The sequence below is a fragment of the Calypte anna genome, chromosome 8 (assembly GCF_003957555.1).
Source record: "Calypte anna isolate BGI_N300 chromosome 8, bCalAnn1_v1.p, whole genome shotgun sequence".
Lineage (NCBI taxonomy): Eukaryota > Metazoa > Chordata > Aves > Apodiformes > Trochilidae > Calypte > Calypte anna.
The window spans coordinates 9567847-9586504 of record NC_044254.1 but is presented as its reverse complement, the minus strand read 5'-3'; the positions used below and the strand labels follow the sequence as shown (position 1 = coordinate 9586504).

The window sequence follows — 18658 nt, the reverse complement described above, 5'->3', positions numbered from 1 at the left end:
TTGTTTGTATGTGGAATGTGCTTTGTGGGACTGGAGGGAGGGTACAGGGAGATCAAACTATTTACTACGAAACTTAATCTTTAAAATTAGGTAAACATCTATAGTATTATCAAGGTAACTTATTAAGAGAAGCACTTTATTTTAGACATACTCTGCATTCTGAAAGTGTCTTGCTGTGCAGCAGATCTGTTGAACTCTTCACTATCTCTCCATTGTTATGTTAAGGTCAATGTACTGTATTTAAATTTGCACAAATAGTGATATGCCTGACATGCAAGAAAGATGAAAGATGTCTTAAAATTTTCATTGACAATTATGAAACTATTGGTTTTTAAAGGAACATGTTAGGTGACATAGTTTTAATTCAGGCTTGGCTCTGCCATATTTAACTGTATAATAGAAATGCTATTGATTTTGTTATAATTAGTTGTATTTTTATCAATAATGCTTGGATTACATATAAATACAAATAGTGCAGCCATTTTTGAAAGCTCTGAAAACTTCATATTCTGCTCAGAGTGATTTTTGTCATCCTTTTATTGAACAGTAAGCAGGCTGTACTTAATTGACTGAATTAGGTAAAGCAGTCATCAGACTTTTTTTCCATAGAGCTATTAAAACAATTTTTATTTGTGTTTAAGGAAGTTTCAGATTTTGAAGCCTGAGTATTGTTACTGAATTTGATTAATATAAGCTAATTCTCAGCTATGGTACTTAAATACTTTTATTTCATACTAGTAGAGTTTTAATGCGTAGAAGAATTAATACTGTTTCTATTTTAGCTGCTGTTAATGGATGTGTTGTATTATCCATTTCTTTCCTCCAAAGGAATTTTAAACAGAAACTACATAACTGCGAGTATACAACTATCTCTCAGAGAATGATAGTTTCCTGTGCTATCATATAACTAATCTATACCCAAAAAACCCTACTGCAAGCCAAAAGATGAATGAAATTTGAATAAGTTACTCTCAGTACTCTTTTAACACTGCTACACTTGTTGACAAACCTATTAAAGCCAGGAGTTTTTAGATGTTAGCTTATTTAATTTTAATAGGAAAAATAGACATAGTTTGAGGAAACAAGACTTTTAACACAGATTGTATAGATACTTATGTTCTTAAGGAAATTCCCATAACCCAGATGTGTATTCTGTATTAAAAGACATAGCTAATTGCCATAGATAGATATTTTGTTTACTACAAACCAATTATTTTCTTGCCTGAGCAGATCTTTTAAATAGGAGGGAAGCTTTCATGGAAATTGAGCTTTACAGTAAAACTGCATCTTAGTAATTTATTGTTCTGACTTTGAATTACAGCCCTTTACAAACTTCTCCTCTAACTGTAAATTGTGTTGTAAGAATACTGTCTGTTGTAAGAATACTGACTCATACAGTAAACTGTTTGGGATGTATTGGTGTTTTGTGTTTGTTTAACTGGATTTAAATGCTAATCTCTCAGGCATTCAATAAACTCTTGTCTTCAGCTTGGAATCTGTTTCTAAACAATGATTTCTTCTTTTAATGCAAAAATGGCAAATTTTACTGAAAGTTTGTGTCAACTGTCTCTCTGCATCTTATTAAACTTTTCCTCTGCAGCTTATTAAACTTCATCTCCAGTCCACAAAGTATTTAAGGTCACAATTACCACTATGAGTTTATTTCACTGTCTCCTGAAGAGAAAAAGTAGTATGTCTAATGCCAAATCAATTTTAAAGTTGAAGTTAATTGGTAGTTTAATTATTATGCAGCCTCCAAAACCAGCAGTGTTTGGGAAAAGTGAGGACACTGTGTAAAGTCCCTCCTCACCCTGCTTATGGCAAAAATAATCCTCCTCTTATGATTGTAAACACTTCCTTCTACTTAAACTTTTCATACAGTTTGTGTAATTATCTTTTGAAAAAATCTGCTTGTGGTATGAATTTCTTTTTTCATCAATGCATTCAAAATAACCAGGTTTTTTTGTACTGCAGTAAACACCTGTTCTTACATGAAATAATCTAGATTGGTAAGAATTGCAGCTAATTATAGTAAAATCTGTTTGGCACTCAGATCAGCTCAGTAATCAGTTAGTTGTAAAGTATGGAGTAAGAGAATCAACTGTACAATGTATAACTAACTCAAGTCCCATCTGTCTTTCAATTCAAGAAAAGAATTTTTTCAAAATTTCAGCAGAATATCCTAGACTTTCTTCTTTGGGTTGTTGTCTCTCTTCTGGTTTTATAAATCAACAGTTTCCTTACAAATAAAAGGTAAATCTCATCAGCAAACAAATCCTCCAGCTAAGGACCTCACAGTGGAGACTTCTCAGAAACATGAAGTACACATTATATATATACATAAAACATTCATAGATGTTAGTTACCTTACAGAAGACGAGCAGCTGCAATCACAATCACTAGGGGATTTTTTTCAGTGTTTTGCTTACTCTACTTCCATGTTTTCACCCTCTACAAGTGACTATATTTTGTAAGGAAAATGTCATTTAGACATGGTTGTTTTTTAATCTGGAAGGAAAACATCTCATGAATGAAAATAAGGCTCTTTAAGATTTTCCTTTAGTAGTACAGAAAACAAGCAAGCAAACAACCCCCCCCCTAAAGAAACCCCACAAACAAACCAAAAAACACCCAAACCAGAAGTAGAGATAGAGAATGAAATACCAGAATTTTGAATGTGCATTTGGTGGACCTTTTGACAGGGGACAGCAATAAAGAGACAAAGATCAGCATGGGAAAAATACACTTTCTATAACTCTTCATGCAAAAAATAAGCAGTTCTGCCTCCTCCTCACCCAACTGTTCTTTCTTGCCTGCTCTACTCCTCCCACCTGTTGCACCACTGAGTTGCTGTTACATGGGGGCTGATCCAGTTCCTTGTATGGCCTCACAACAGTATCCACCAACAAGAAGGAGAAAGGCAGACACAACTTCATACTTTGCTAGCATTTCTGTGGGACAGGTTATTTTCATTTTGTTGCTTCCTTGACAAAAACTAGAAATTCAGTAACATTTTTCCATCTGAAGGAAAATCTCCAAGGCCAAGCTAGCAAAACTTTGCCTGAGTTCAGCTGTGTGCACTGCCCATCCAATTACAATTAAAATTGTTCATAGTCTTGTAAAAAAGGCAGCAGGGTTTTTTTGATTTTTAAAATTATTATTGCTATATGATCTATTAATTTTTCCCTAGTATCCTCATTTAAGTTTACACAAGGGTCACTGCATTTTATTTTGGAAATGTTGCCAGTGAACTGCTTACATCCAGGACTTCATTAAAAAGCATTTGTTTTGTAAATTAGGAAGAAAGTACAAAGCAGTTTAGCATTAGAGTTTTTCTGTCATTTCAGCAGACCCTTCCTGTACTTCTTGCACTCAGTATAAATAGAAAAACAAAGAAGTCCCAACAACTTATCACTATGAATTACTCTTAACCAATCTGTAACTGAATTATCCAAACCATCATAGTAAGTATGGAATACACCCTAAGATCATGGAAATCTCTGGAAGGCAGGACTGTAGTGAATCAGAAATTTATTAGCTGTGACATCTGTTTGTTTGAGAAATCTCTATGGCAACAGATAATTAAGTCCTCTGACTTAAGTTATATCCCTTATTTCCAGGACACTGCCTTGTTTTTTTTGTTTTTGGCTTTGTGGTTTGTTTTGATTCTATATGGGTGGTGGGGTGGGGTGTGTTATGGGGGCTTTTTTGTTGTTTTTTGTTTGTTGGGGTGTTTTTATTTTTTGGAGGTGGTGGTGGTTAGGTTTTTTTAATCTACTTTATTTTCATTTTACAGTTTTACAGCAACCTAAGGTTGATCTGTTTTGTGATATGTGTGCCATCTCCTGGTCAGTGATACTGCCACAAGTCTAAAACCTTTAATCTTCATAAACTTCCTTTCAGCATCCTGATTTGACACATCAGCATTTACCTAAGTCAAAATGCAAGTTTAAATGGGACACAATACCATGTTTATTCATAGATACACATAATAATTTAATCAAAAGACCAACCTGATAATGAGAGGGTTTAACTGCTCCTGAAAAGAAAGTTAATTCAGTACTTTAAAGAAAACCATGATTAAAATGTATTTAAGCCAATGGAAATCTGGAAAACTGGTACACAAAATAGCCTACCTTGTTTTAGTAAACGGTAGCAGTCTCAATTAAAATTTATATATTCTAAATAGCTCTTCCGTATATGCTATGTAACAGCTGCTTCCGTTTCAGTACACATTTGTATACTAAGGATCTTTGCAAACAGCCCGGAACAAAACCTCTGTAGTTTGGCTTTAGATTTTCCCCAGGAAAGGCATAAACAAGAATATAAGTATTGATATTTGCCTTACCTATCATTAAAATAATAATTTATTCACCAAAAGGGTTATCAGACAGGGTGCCTAAGACAGTGGTGGAGTCACCATCCCTGCAGGTATTTAAGAGTCACATAGATATAATTCTTAAGGATATGGCTTAGTTGTCAGGTTATGTCAGGTTAATAGTTGGACTTGATTATTGTGAAGGTCTTTTCTGACCAAAGTAATTCTGTGAAAAACTAAACCCTGTTACAAAGAAGGGGGAGAGGATCCATGAACCCCTTAAAAACTGGATTACTATTTAAACCCTTTCACATCAATCCACCAGTCACATAAACCATTTCCCAAGTATAGCTAGGAAGCTAGAAGGGTATAATGTTCTGATGAAAACCAAGCATGCATTCTTATACCATATTCTCTGTTCACAAGACTTTCCTGTAACTTCATCTTACCTGAATACAAAGTTCAAGGCAAATACAATTCCAAATCAGACAGGTCCTGACAGTATCTTCTCCTTTTCCTCTTTTCAAAGTATTCACGCTATAAAGCTCACTAACAATACAATGTTTCAGAAAGGAACAATACAGGAAGAAGCTTGGTGATCCAAAAATATTTTAACTAAAGCAAAACGTATAGTGAACTGCAGAGATATTTTCTAATAACAAACCCAATTATATTTTCAAACAGCTCTGCTTATTAGTGTCCAAGAAATATTTACCAAATTTGAATGCTACATATATTTTAACATACCAACTATGGCAAGTTCATATCACAAGGTCAAAAGTTAAAATATTCTAAAATAATAATAATAATGAATTTTAATTAAATTATTAACACTAATTCTAAATACTGCCATAAAGTGTTAATAATTCATGTCTATTTGTTGTAGGAGAAAAAAGATCTCCCACAAAAGGCAGTTTATTACCTAAGCATTTTTAATCATTCCATATGATATTACTACAGATCTTCTTCACCTGAGACAGCCCGCTTTAGATTCTGTACCATTTCTCAATTTAGAGAATTACAGTTGCCTTTTCCTTTTGTCTGATCTTTCACCTTCATAATTTCAAGTGAATTCCAAAAATTTAGAAGGTAGAGTGCAGTCATCTTCTTTAATGAACAGTCAGTCAGCCCTTACACAGAATTTTTTATTTTCAAATTTGTGAAACTTTCATGCTTCATAAACACAAAGTTAGTTCTGAAAATACTAGCTTATTCAAAGCTGCCCATGACATTGTGAAACATTTGTAGAATGTGGCCTTTTAATTAACCATCTCTTATGAGTAAAGAAATATTCAGCTGACATATTAATATAATTGGTTTAAAAAACCTGGGTATGCAAAGAAACTTTAAAAGAAGTTGCTTCATTAATGCTGTATGACCAGGCCAATCCTGTGCATCCTTCAAAATTTGTCTTTTAAGTCAATCATCTAACGTGTGCTTACTACGTGTCTACTTGAGGAAAAGTCATTCTGGCCAAGCCAGTAAGCTCTACTATCTGTAACACATCTGCTATTCATTTCTGCTGAATGTGTCATCAGGACTTTCTGGACAACAGCTGCATATGAAAACCAAGGAAAAAGTTTTCAGGTACGCCAAAGCCAGTTTAACATTCACAATGACAGATTTTTTTACTTTTTATTTATTAAAAAACAGAATAATAATTTAAAAAACAAAAAACTTAACAATAAGGTTTCAAATTCAGCTTTTAATTTTTATTAAATTCAACTTTTGTAAAGTTACAGGATGTAAGTTACTTCCCAAGCAACAGTTAAACAATAGGGCTAAATCTACCCTCCCCCTTTATCTTACATCCAACATCATTGCTGTGTTCCCTCCTGTTGAATTTACTGAGCTATTAATGTTTGTGGCATATTCTAATTTATCTGGAACAGTATCTGGTTTTCACAGAGGCTGAGTATGTGCTCATCTTGAAAAAAGGCAACTATGAACTTCATCATATTAAAAAAACCTTGCCCTAAACCTAAGTCTGACACATTCGGCACAATATAGTTGTGTTACTATCAGCTGTCCTTGGAGCTTACAAAAGTTTACTGGAAATAATCTAGTCATGATAACTACAGTATGGTAATAGAAAACAAATACTTACAAAATTTTATTCACAGGAGTTAAATCTTTCCTTTTAGCTCCTGATACTCTATTTCAAAACCCCTACTAATTACAACAATCTCTGCCAGAAGCACTCATCTTCACTAAATAAGAAAAGTGCTGGTGGATAAATATTGGATGGTCTAGAAAATGGTTTGTGGTTCTAGTTAGGACACAAAACACACCACATGACAGGTACTAAAAAACTACTTTCATTACTTCAACTGAACTTGGTATGAGAATTCTGTAATCTAATTCTCTTCGTTTTCATGTTCAGTATTGAACACCACAGCAGAACCATCACTGCTCAGTGTGACCTTGCCAGCAATAAGCTTGCATAACCTATCAAAGGTACCACAAAGTTGATTCACTCTGGGAAAAGAAAAGATTCTTTTAAGAGGTATATAAACCAAATTTCCATTGACAAATGGTTCCATGCTTTTCTCAACAACCAGTTTTCCAATACCGTCTGAAAAAAAGTTCATTGAAGGTTGGGATTTGGATCTTCTCTCAACAGGATCATCATTATACTCCTCATGTTCTGACATTAAATGGCCCAGTAGACTTTGCTTCATGGTTTCTGCTGTGAAAATAACTTCATTGACCACTGCAATCTGCAGGTACTTCTCATCCTTAAGACTTGGATACACTGCTTTGAAGACCTTCACAACATGCAAGAACATATAAAACATTTATCATTATTATAGGCTCAAATTTTAAAAATTGCTTGCTTAAAAGAGCTTCTAAAATGTGAAAATAATTTTTTATTCAGTCCTGGTTTACTTATTAATTTAAATGTTTTCAGGTAACATAAAAACTGGACAATTACTCAATAAGTATAACATTGGCAATTAAATAAGTTAACTGACCAAGCAGTACTTGTAAATCAGGCAAGGTGAAGACCTCCAATTCTAAAATTCCTTCTTATCATTGTCTTACTTGAAAAGAATTATTTTTACTTATCCTGAGTCTTTGGTGACAGCACCACCACTATGTAGATTCTAAACTACTTCTGAACTGCCATCTGGAAACTGGGACTGCATTTGTCTTTCATTCTGTTTTCAGAATAAAACAACAAATAATGCTTCCACAGATCTTGTGAATGCTAAAAAATAAATCGTGACATAAAAATCTGTGAACTTGTAATGTGTTCTACCCTGAGCTATACTCCAAGACACTTACGGAAACTAGGCAGGTAACTTCATACCACTAATTTACTAGGAAGTGCTTTACCAACACACTACCACTGAAGTTCCACAGTCTATACCTGTTTCTTCTTATTTTCTGATTACAACTTGAAATGTTGATTTATTCCTGTAAATTGGTTACATAATAAAAATAAATTTAATACTACAGGTTTGACAAGGAACACATGAGATATAAACACTCTTGGATAAACTCAAAGAATACCAATGTCAAAACTCTATAATGACCCTGTAACAGAAGAAAATGAAAGCCATTTCTAGTACATGTCAGTAACCTAGACATATTCCCACATTTGTTAAGTATTAGAGAACACTTCATGATTCTATTAAGAGCAGTAGATGACAGGTGAAATTTCAAATGTATAGAATAGATTTATAGCTCAAAATCTACAAATTACATTCTCATAATATCACTTTATATTTCATTTCAGGCCACAAGTCACTTGAAGATAAATAGGTACTTTAAGCAAAGAAGTGAAATACTGCTATATATTCACTGAAACACATAATTTAAGGCCTCATAAGATTGAAAAACCCAATCCAAATAAAGTTCTATTTGGATTATTACTTCATGTTGTCTCTGAAAAAAATGTCCCTTTGATATATACCACATAGCACTTAGATGTGTTTGGTTTATCAGTGTGACACACTGCAACACATAGCACAGTACTTTACAAAAAAATTACCTTATGTTATCTAAAGTGAAAATTATTTAGAGCTAAAAAACAAAAAGTTGTGATGTGCACAACAGAGTACTGGCAAGATTCCTTGTCTCTACAAAAACAGAATTGGCTGCCTGAAAAGACCAAGATCAGGCTGTATCATCAAATGCTACTGAGTAAAGCAAACCACACAAAACAGGTCCTGTCAACACAATTTCTGGGAAATGCATTTCTTCTGATAATACATTTAATAAGACTATGCAGTTCTTAAAAAAATAATCTTAGATAATCTAACCCTATGTTAGAAATACTTTTTATGATGTGAAAATCAGTGAAATATGTGAAAATCTTTTTATATGAAAAATCTGTGTCAATGTCAACAACTACATATTGAAAAAACGAATTATTAGAAGAACAATTATGAAAGTAGTGTCACAGTATACCTGGTGGAGAGTTCTCATTCTCAGGATAATTGTATGCTAGAAAAAGAATGATTCTCCATACGGCTATTTAGCAAATAGCCTAGAGGCCTTTACACAATTAGAAACACAAATGATGGACTGACTCTTTTTCTCTGATGCTGTGTGTTAAACAGAGATAAGACTGGATAGCAATAGTAGCTCACAGACCACCTTCACAGGCAAGTCACTGAAAGTTTTACTCTTTATGCATTCTCCTAAAGGATGAAAATAATACTTACTGTTTTGTAAACTGTTCCAGTAGTGTTCTCAGACTGAGCGGATCCACTGGTTTGAGGATATTTTCTAACAAACACACCTATTTGGGTACAAAACCCAAAATTCTCCATTCCTGTTGGTGGATGTCCTACACCAGTAAATTCCACTGAGTAATCATAGTGTCGAGCAGTCTCTAGAGCCCTAAGGAAGACAAATTGTTCTGATTATACCAAATATTAATCTTTTAGTGTGAAGAAGATGCATTATCCAACAGAATCAAAACCCTGAGCCTGTGAATGCTTGAGCATCTTTTCTCACATTCATGAAGACAAACACTGTCAAAACTCACTGAACCAGAGCTGTAATTATATGCCTACTACAGTCTCAATCACCTAGTATTGGTAATTTAGGCAACCAAACCTTACTGTTTTTTCTAAAATATCTGCATAGAGTATGCATGTTCACAGTTGCTTAACTGCTTAGCAGTCTTATATGTACTGGAATTGAGCAAGAACATACCAATTTTAGAGAACAAAATTATTTGAGAAGAATCCATCAAAAACATCCACACCCCAAACCCACGAGAGACTGGTTAACAGAAAAAGTGAGTTTTGTTTTAAATGTATAAAGATCGAAGTCTACTTATTCAAGGTTGCAACATACATGACATCTAAATAAAAACAAATCTTGTAGTACTGCACATCAACCAGTATGAAAAACATTGATGGGGCAGGGAACTAAAATGACACTACCTACTTGCATCGTTCCCCATGAAAAGATAGCAAACTGAACTAATTTCTTGTGTATTTTAAAGAATATTGCAATACTTACATTTCATTACAAAAATGTAAAGACTTTCGCATGTTTGTAGCTCAAAAAATACCACTCCTTCAGTATTATCCATATTTTTAATTCACGTGCATCAAATAGCAGAATCTGCATGTACTTTAAATAATAGAATTTCTGACCAAGAGTTGCCCATGGAGGTATGGCATCCTTTACTGTACATATATTTTCTTTCTCAGCTGCTGGATAGTTGAATGTTATCACAGGATATGTACCCCTCTCCCTCTTTATTTTGTTTTTATTGTATCTACAGATATTAAATACATCTTGTGCAACTCTGTCATGTATACATTTTGCATTAAATCTTTCATTGTGTCATGAGTCATTAAACCATCTAACTTTAATCAACATGTTCTGCTACTGTGGTAATTTGATAAATTTGGTCACATACTCTTAGAGAAAGGTCTGGACTAATTGGGTGCTTTGATTACACACCATACATAGTGAGCACATTTTTAAAGGCTTTTATGAAGCACTTGTACAGCAAAGTCTTATTGTGTGGTAAGGCTAATATTAACCTTACACTTCCAATGCATTAATTGTAGCAAAGATATATAAAAAGGAAAGTAAAAGTTTTAAATATTTTTTGCAGAAGTTACAATAAAAGCAAGGTAACTTGACAACCATTATAAAATGCTAAACCTATAGAGCATGCTTAATTATTCATAACAGCAAAGTTTCACCAAATCCATAGGTGTAAAGTTACATCGACAAAAAAACACATACACATTCTGAAAATGTATAGCTATTCCTTTCTCACATTACTGAACACTCAAAGCTGTCTGCATACAATGCTCAGTAAACTTACCAGCTTTGAAATTGCTCTCGGTTCCATTCAAATTTGTGGTCTGGATGCCTGAATAACATCACTCCTGGAAGCAAAGGATTAAATTCAGAATTTGGAGTACTGATGACAACTATGCTTGGAGCCATGAAACCAAACACTACTTCAGGAAACTCCTTTAGTTCTGATTCTTCCAGGTGCTCTATTCTGTAAAGGACAAGTTTATGTATGGCTTTAGAAACACCCCAATATATTTTAAACAATCAGTAAAAACACGCAACCCAAACCAACAAAAACACACGTCTGTGCTTGTAACTTTTAAACTCAGCTGTGCACTACTAGCGCTGTGGCTGAGTGGCACCTCACAGGATTTTGTGTGAGAAAATATTTTCTTGCCTTTTGAACTTTTTAATCAATATACTTTTCCCAACATAAATTAGCACCACTTGAATTTCTTAGTGTGGTTAATTCAGGCACAAGGTAGAAGGAAGGTGCCACATTTTGCTACTCCTCTGCTTGAAAGCTTTAATCTGTTTGAATATGGACATTTCTAACTGAACTCTAATGAACTTAGAAAAATGTAGTGTGTTGGCATAATACTCACAGTTCGATACACGTTACCAAGTCAAAACCAAGCATACAAGGATCTTTATGGGCAACCGAACCCTGATGCAAGGTGATAGTTAGAGATCTTTCAGCTGGCTGCAAATAGTCACCAGCAAGAGGATACAACCTATGCCTACAGAAGTATTAAAAACACAATGTCATAGAAAGGACCTTGTGACAAGATACACTGTGCATGTAACTGAATGAGCTAACACCCTACACATTCTGTAAATCTCAAACAGTTTAACTATTTTACAGGGATAAAAATAAAGAATTTCTAATACAAACACTTCTCATTACAAACCCAAATGGAGAGATAAAGAAGTTAATCAAGAAGTTAATCGTTCATGTTTACAAAAATCTCCACTAAACTCTCAAAGATGCCTGTAAATTGTTATAGTAGCTCAACTTTAGACACACAGTAAGTGGGGCTTAGACACACGTTACAGGGCTTTTGGGGAAGTTATTTGGTAAGCATACTAACTTCCAATTTTGCAAATAAATTACACTGAGAACTATAAGGTATGTGCAAATTTCATTTTAAAACACTGCATCAGATAAAACACACAAAAAACATTAAATATAATAAATGCTACTTTTCTTCACTCTAGAGAAAGAGTAAATTATGTCAGCATCTACACATTATTGAATATTGAAATACCTACACATTATTGAAACCATAATAATCAACTTCCAAGAGAGAAACTCTGCTGTTCCTCCTCAGTCTGACCCATGCTACAAAGATCATATGAACTTTAAATTTCTGAGAGATTTCTAAGTCAGACACAAAACATAACTAACATAACATGGGAGCTAAACTTCCCATTTTGCAAAGCTTAATAAGAATGAAGTCCCCACCACATTTAAAAAAAGATCAGATTTGCATACAGCAGTAATTCCATGTATAAGCATAAACATATATTACTAACACAACGCATTAGAGGTACACAAACAGTGTACTTCTCAGATCTACACACCTTCAAAGCCATTCCATGCCACGGACCTCTGCTACTTTAGGTGATGTTATGGCCATCTAGCAATGCAGTAGACTCTAGACACAGTTGCAACGAAACTACAAAAAATGGGTAGTTCTTCATTGGCCAAGCTGGCATTTCTACATTTACTCTAATTTTGAAATTCTTGACAAGAAATGATGCAACATGTCACAAGGTCAAGACAAATAAAAACCTAAAATTAACATAGTGCAAGGGCTTACATGTTTTCTTTCATTACACTTGCACAGATATCTAGCCCAGTTAACACTTCAATGCAACTGCAGAATTTCAGCATCCAGAGAAGTGTGCAGTCAGCACATCCTAAATCTGCCACCTGTAAATTAGATAGTAAACAATATGTAAACATTGTATGTTTCCAAGTAATTTCAAAGACTGCAATAAAATAGAAATTCCACATTCACATCAAAGTAACTTTAAAAATATAAAATAAAGCATCTCATAATCATAACTAAAATTTACAGTTGTAAGCAGGACAAAGATTTAATTTTCTTTTTTTTTAATGTATGTGAAATCCTACAAAATGCTTCAAATGAATTAACCTTTTGTTATTACAGCTATAAACAAGCATATGTGGAACTTCTCACCAGGTCTGGAGAATGTCTTCCACATGAAGCCATATTCCATTAAATAAGGGTAAAGTATTCTTTAAACTACTAAAGCTGTAGCAATTCACACATTCACCTCTGCTATTCAATGGACTACTCTCCAGACAAAACAAAGAGAATAGGCTCATGAGCAGTCAGGTTAGCAGCAAACAATCTGCATAAAACAAGTTTATAGGCTCAGTCTGTTTAAGTGGGGAAGGTTGGGGATATTCAGACTGCAAAATCACAAATGTAATATATTTTCCTCTACATAAGCTTAAGAGGTAGTTGAGAACACAAACCAAACCCCACTGTTCTTTCACAGACTAAGTCAAGGTTAAAGCACACTGCCTGAAAAACCTGTTTCTTTTCAGTTAACCTAACTACCCTGTGGCAAAATAGAAAGTTCACCCCCCTCCCATTTCTCAGCTTAATTCAGAAAAATCAAACCCTTAAATACAGATGCAACACTCCTGAATACTTTCTATTTAAAAGCAGATTACAGTGTCATGGCCTCATTGACTGGATTAGACTTTTATTAGGTACTTGAAGTATGATTATCGGAGTGCACTGCAGCTGCATTTCTCATCCAGGTCTTTCATGCTCCCTATGACATTAGCCTTGGTTTCACAGAGAGGAAACAGGAGAGCTCGACAAGACCTCAAGAAAGTGAAGGGGAGTTAACCTCACATAGTCTCACTCTCTTAATGCCACTTCTCATCAAAAAACATCCATGTGAATGATGAGGTAAAACCGATACTGTATATGTAACTAAAAGCTCTAGAAAGCAAGACCAAACTATGATGAAAGCAGCTTGAACCAAAATCCTCACTATTAAACTAAAACCAGAATGCCACCTACTCTGCAAAACAGCTAAGTCATTTGTCTTGTTTAGGCTTCTCCATTCTCCCATCAACTAACATTAAAAACATTTATCCATAAAAACCAAAACACAATCATCAAGGGTTTACTAAGGCAATTCAATTTTAACAATACCTCCTCCACTACTACTCTTTGGCAATTAGGTCAGCAGGTTATCTACACGTTTCCTGCCTTCCTGAGATACCCAATGCTAACTTTTTTTTCAAAGGTATAACATAAAAAGACAATATATACCAACCTTCTTAGGTTTGTATTTCCCCACTAAATCTTTGATGAACTCGTAGCGTTGTTTGTACAGAGGAGGTGTAAATGTAATGATTTTTCTAAACTGCTCTTCTTTAGGTTTCTTATCCATAACACTTTGCTAATGCTAGAATTAAAAAAAAAATGTAAAAAGTAAACTCTTTTCTGAAGTACTTTATAATGTATCAAATTACAGAGTTTGCTATTTTCTGTGATGTTCAGTTCACAATTAAACAGGGGTAAACCTGATCTCAGTTTTCTTCAGTGAATGACAAAAATACAGGAATTTGCAAAATTGGACACTCGGTGCTCCCTCCACATATAGTGATGCAAAGAGCCTTTTTACAAACAATTATAAATTATAGATAATCATAAAAAGCAAGTTTTTAAATGTATTGCTCTCCATCCAGCACACCTACGAGTGTTTTACATAACTGGAACATTACTCTTCCTTAGCTTTACGGGCAACAGTGGAAAAATAATTTCTCACTCAGGTGTCTGCTTTCTTGTCTCTTACCTGCTTTATAATTAATTTTATCCTACAGTTCAGACAATTCAATATGTAGCTTTGTGTATTTATGGCTCAATACAATTTCTGTAGTGTCAACCAGCAGGAACTCTCTGCATAATTACTATGTTGTGTAAGAGGAAAGGTTCTGCTAGGCCTTGGCTTTAGATTTATTATGAGCTAAACTTTGAAAATAGCTTCTCAATTTTAAAAGGAAATTAACATAACCCAACATGGCATTAGAGTTATAACCATTAGTGCATTTCCAATTCCTCTACCTTTTATTGAAAAAAAAAAATTACCACACATACATATTTAACAAGAAATATCTTCACTATACCTAAAAATAAGGGCCAAATGAATGATGAATGAATTCCATGGGAATCATGTCAGTGAAGGAACATGGCTCTGTGCACACACTGCTTTCCAGAGCCATCTTCCCAGGCCCTCCTGACATGCAGTGAGCGCTCTGCCAGGCAGAGTGAGGCAGAGACTAGAGATAATCAGTACCTTTTGCAGGATTTCATTAAGTCCTTTCCACACTGGGGCAAGATGAATTGCTCACAGAGCAAGCAGCTGGTCGGGTGCACAGAGAGGCAGCCAGGAAAGCAGGGCTCCTCTCCTCCTGTGACTTTTTCTGTTCACACGGATGTAAAGCCTTTTGCTAATCGCAGGGTGGGGCAGCACAGAGTATGTCTGGGGCCTAAAAAAAGGAAGGATACTGATAGCAGTGAGGGTGGTGAAGATTTGTTAACTAAATTAGATCACATTTCAATGCTTTTTGTTGGTTTGTTTGTTTGTTTAGTTTTCAGAAAATACTAGAAAATTAGATGTTGATATCTGCCTGAGATGGCTTAAACATGAGTCTGGGCCAACATTTTCAGTTTTGCAGGATGTGGCCTACACAGAACATAGGGCAAGTTAGCTGTATTACTCAATAGGTAGGAAATGCACCTAAGTATACTGCCAGGCTGGTAATATAGATATTATACCAGAAATTTTAAGTTATTGGAATGGTTCCATTCTCTTCTCTTTGTGCTTTTCAGGTTTTATAATACAACAGCGATTAGCTTTTCTTTATATTAATTTTGGTTTATGAGAAGTAGGAATAGGGAGCTGTCTGTACATTTTAAAAATTGTTTTTCTACCACTGTAACAGTGCTAATAACTCTGTATGCAAATAAGACAGCCTGAGTTCCTATTTCAGTCAGTTTGTACTCCAAACAGGTTTTAAATAAATCTTTATATATTACCAATCTTTGCTTACATAGGAAATGTGCCTTAAAATATTTATAACACCTGGGAAATTACTTTTGTAGGATTTTTTCCCCAACAAGATTAAGAAGCCTGCAAAACCCAGTTTAGGCATGCACACAAACTGTTTGATATGAGGAATAATACCAATTAAATCCTTTTGACTGGTTTAGTAAATGGGTTCTTACAACTGAATTACTTTTTTGCTTTTTAGAAAGGAAAATACACTGTTATTGAAATAAGGGCATAAATACCTTGTACAAGAAAAAAAAAGATAGGCTCTTTGTTCTATTGCTCAGCTGCTCTTGTTGGCTGTTGAGTCACTGGTTACCCTTGAACTACCATCTAGTACTTATATCTAGCACCTACATACCTACATGTGCATATTATTTTTTATCTCAGAGAGATACTGTAAAGTTCATTAGTCTCTCACTTCCTGGCTTAGAATGCTATTGATTTTGGTATCCTCTAAGATTTGATTTATAATTTAGTCTTAAGAACAAAATAGTAAAGGGAAGAGCAGTTGTAAAGTTATAATATACAGTAAAACTAAATTCATAACAGATTCTGAATTCACACAATTTCCTAACAGCTTATGAGTCTTCACTCCAAAATATATCACTGTAAATGAAGCCTCCAGAATTGTCATGTTTAATTTGCTAGTAATGTAATAACAGAAAATTTTTTTATTGTTCCATTTTATATGTTGAAATTGGATTGCAGATTCAAACTTTTCAAGACTGGCAGTATGAAACAGATGGAGAGTGCTATTAGTAGCTATTAGTAGTTTTAAGCTATACAATCTGCTTTGACCCCAAATAGTCTTTTTTTTGGTAGAAAAAAAATTTGAAACATTCTTCTATCTTTCTCTTCAGCTTCAGATAACAGATTAGGCCTGTTTGAGACAATTCAGAATGAATCTTTGTGAATGGCAAGTGAGGCCTAGACTTTTACACACAGGTCACCATATGGTTACTTTTTAATAATTATAGTATAGTTCCTTGCAGTTTGTAACTGCAAATCACCTCCTGGTTGAGTTTTTGGCTTAGTTTTTGTGTGCTTTGCTTGTTTTTTGCTTTTTTTTTTTTAATTTTGCTCTTTTCTTTATAAAGACTAGCACCATGAAAGCAGGACTTTGTAAGTACAAAGATGTTATCTTAGAGAAAAACATATTTAGTAAATATTCGAGCAAGAAAAAATTAATGCAAGATCACACAATTTGGGTAATCTAAATTAGAACTACAGGCTACCTTGATTATACAAAAAAAATTAAGTGCTGACAGTCAAAGGTGTAACTTAAACAGCAGCAACAAACCCACTCAGCTTCAAAGAAAAGTTACTGCTCTAGTTATGTGCAGAACAAGATTACTGCCATATGGACACCTTCTTGGAATTACTTCTGGTGTTAAACGTCCTTGAGTCTGTTAAATGGGTATGGCACCAGGTAGAGTCCTGTGATAACAACAGTCTTGTGAATATATTTGGAAATGAGTTGAGATGGGAAGATGAGGAGGAGGTTGACATTACTCCTAGAAAAGGGGAGTGAAGAGTCTAGATAACACAACAGGCAGCTTAAAGAAACTGAACTGTCAGGCCTCTGATAATGATTTTCTGCTGTGGTGCAAGCCCCAAGGTACATTATGGGGCCAAAGTTATGAATTACTGCTTCTCAAGTTTTAATTGCTTAATGAAGAGTGAAAAGATTATAACGTTGTTTCCAACAGTATTTACCTCCTGCTTTTAATATTTAAAGTCTAAATTAGTTTTAAATTGCACACCTGTAGACATGCTGTTTCCATGGTTACTTCCATTCCAACCTCTCCTTGCACCTGTTTCCTAACACACCGAACAACATGGAGCCCTTAACTGTGTCTAACACTTGAATGTACTTATTTCCATATACCCAGTTTGCAGTTATTTTTGTGAATTTTCAGTTATTTTTTTGCACTTTTTTGAGGTTTAGAGTCTCCTGGAAATTTTTCTAACTTAAGCATTCCATACATCAGATTAAAGCTTGGCACCAAAGCACGTAACTACAGGGTTTTTGCTTTTGCAAAAAAAGCATGTAATTCAAAACTTGTCAAAATCCTCTGAATGGAATTAAATGTAACCTGCACATTCAAATTCAAGTCAACAATCTTTCAGGCAAAACTGAAGGCGTTTATCTTTCTCTGTTTCCTGTTAGCATTTAAATATAGTTACCTTCTTAAATCACACTGTTTTGTCCTGGCTTTCAAATGCAGTAAGATAAATCTGATTTTCCAAGTCCTTATGTTGAACCACTAGTTTCAGAGAGACGCGTTCATTTTGAACTTAGCATCAGGAATAGTAACTAACATTTTTCTGTGCCCAGCCCAAAGAAGATGCCCAGCCACTGTCAGGCCCCAGCGGGCCTCAGAACCAGTTTGGAGTTTTTCGCTCGGATGTGGCCTGGCCGTGCAGCCGTCACCACACGCTCCTCCACCCGAGACAACTCCCCCGTTATTTCTCAGCTTCTCGGTTAGCGCGGAAGCCGAGGCCGGCGGCTGCTGCTGCCTCTCCTGCTCCGGCCGTGGGCGGGCCGCATTACCCATACAGCGGTGACCGATAAGAACGGCTGCCAAGTTGGCCAAGTCGCCGGGCGAGGTGACGGCAGCTGTTCCCGACACACGACTAAGGCCGCTCGCTTTCCCCGGACGGGATGTCTCCGCCTGGAGAGCCGGCAGCCTGTCCCTCAGGTGCCGGACGGCTGGTGGTAGCCCTGGGGCTGATGGGAGCCTCGAGCAAGGGACAACGCGGCTCCCCGCGGCTCAGAGCTGCCCACGGAACAACTGCCCCCAAGCTCAGCGCTGCGAGGCAGCCTGAGGAGAGAAGGAGCAGCCCTGGGGGCGGGCAGGGCCGACCATAGGGGGCGGGGGGGGGGGTGGGGGAGGTGACACCGTCCCTGCCTCTGCCCCTCTCTGGCGACTCCTCCCTGCGAGCCGCGGG

The 18658-nt window shown here is 35.5% G+C and overlaps 1 protein-coding gene across 4 annotated transcripts; it reads right to left on the bottom strand.

Annotated features, from left to right (window-relative positions):
- Window positions 1-6022: 6022 nt before the first annotated feature.
- On the bottom strand, window positions 6023-18576 carry HENMT1 (HEN methyltransferase 1). 4 transcript variants are annotated; one of them, XM_030455602.1, is made up of 8 exons: window positions 17894-18576; window positions 14948-15140; window positions 13925-14056; window positions 12421-12533; window positions 11203-11337; window positions 10623-10805; window positions 8992-9169; window positions 6023-7086 (listed from the first exon to the last, which is right to left on the bottom strand). In XM_030455602.1, exons 3-8 carry the CDS (start codon window positions 14039-14041, stop codon window positions 6676-6678), a joined length of 1137 nt encoding a protein of 378 aa, XP_030311462.1. In that variant the 5' UTR covers window positions 14042-14056; window positions 14948-15140; window positions 17894-18576; the 3' UTR covers window positions 6023-6675. The 4 variants fall into 4 exon arrangements, with proteins under 4 accessions (XP_030311462.1, XP_030311464.1, XP_030311463.1 ...); XM_030455604.1 differs by having other exon boundaries at window positions 18029-18576; XM_030455603.1 differs by lacking the exon at window positions 14948-15140.
- Between the last annotated feature and the right edge of the window lie 82 nt (window positions 18577-18658).

What these genes read in the sequence shown, in the direction of transcription:
- HENMT1 (XM_030455602.1), bottom strand. Translation starts at nt 14,041, where the DNA reads ATGGATAAGAAACCTAAAGAAGAGCAGTTTAGAAAAATCATTACATTT. An exon ending in CGAGAGCAATTTCAAAGCTG is followed by an intron (nt 9,170 to 10,622) that starts GTAAGTTTACTG and finishes TGTCTTCCTTAG; the next exon opens with GGCTCTAGAGACTGCTCGAC. An exon ending in CTGGAACAGTTTACAAAACA is followed by an intron (nt 7,087 to 8,991) that starts GTAAGTATTATT and finishes CATGTTGTGAAG; the next exon opens with GTCTTCAAAGCAGTGTATCC.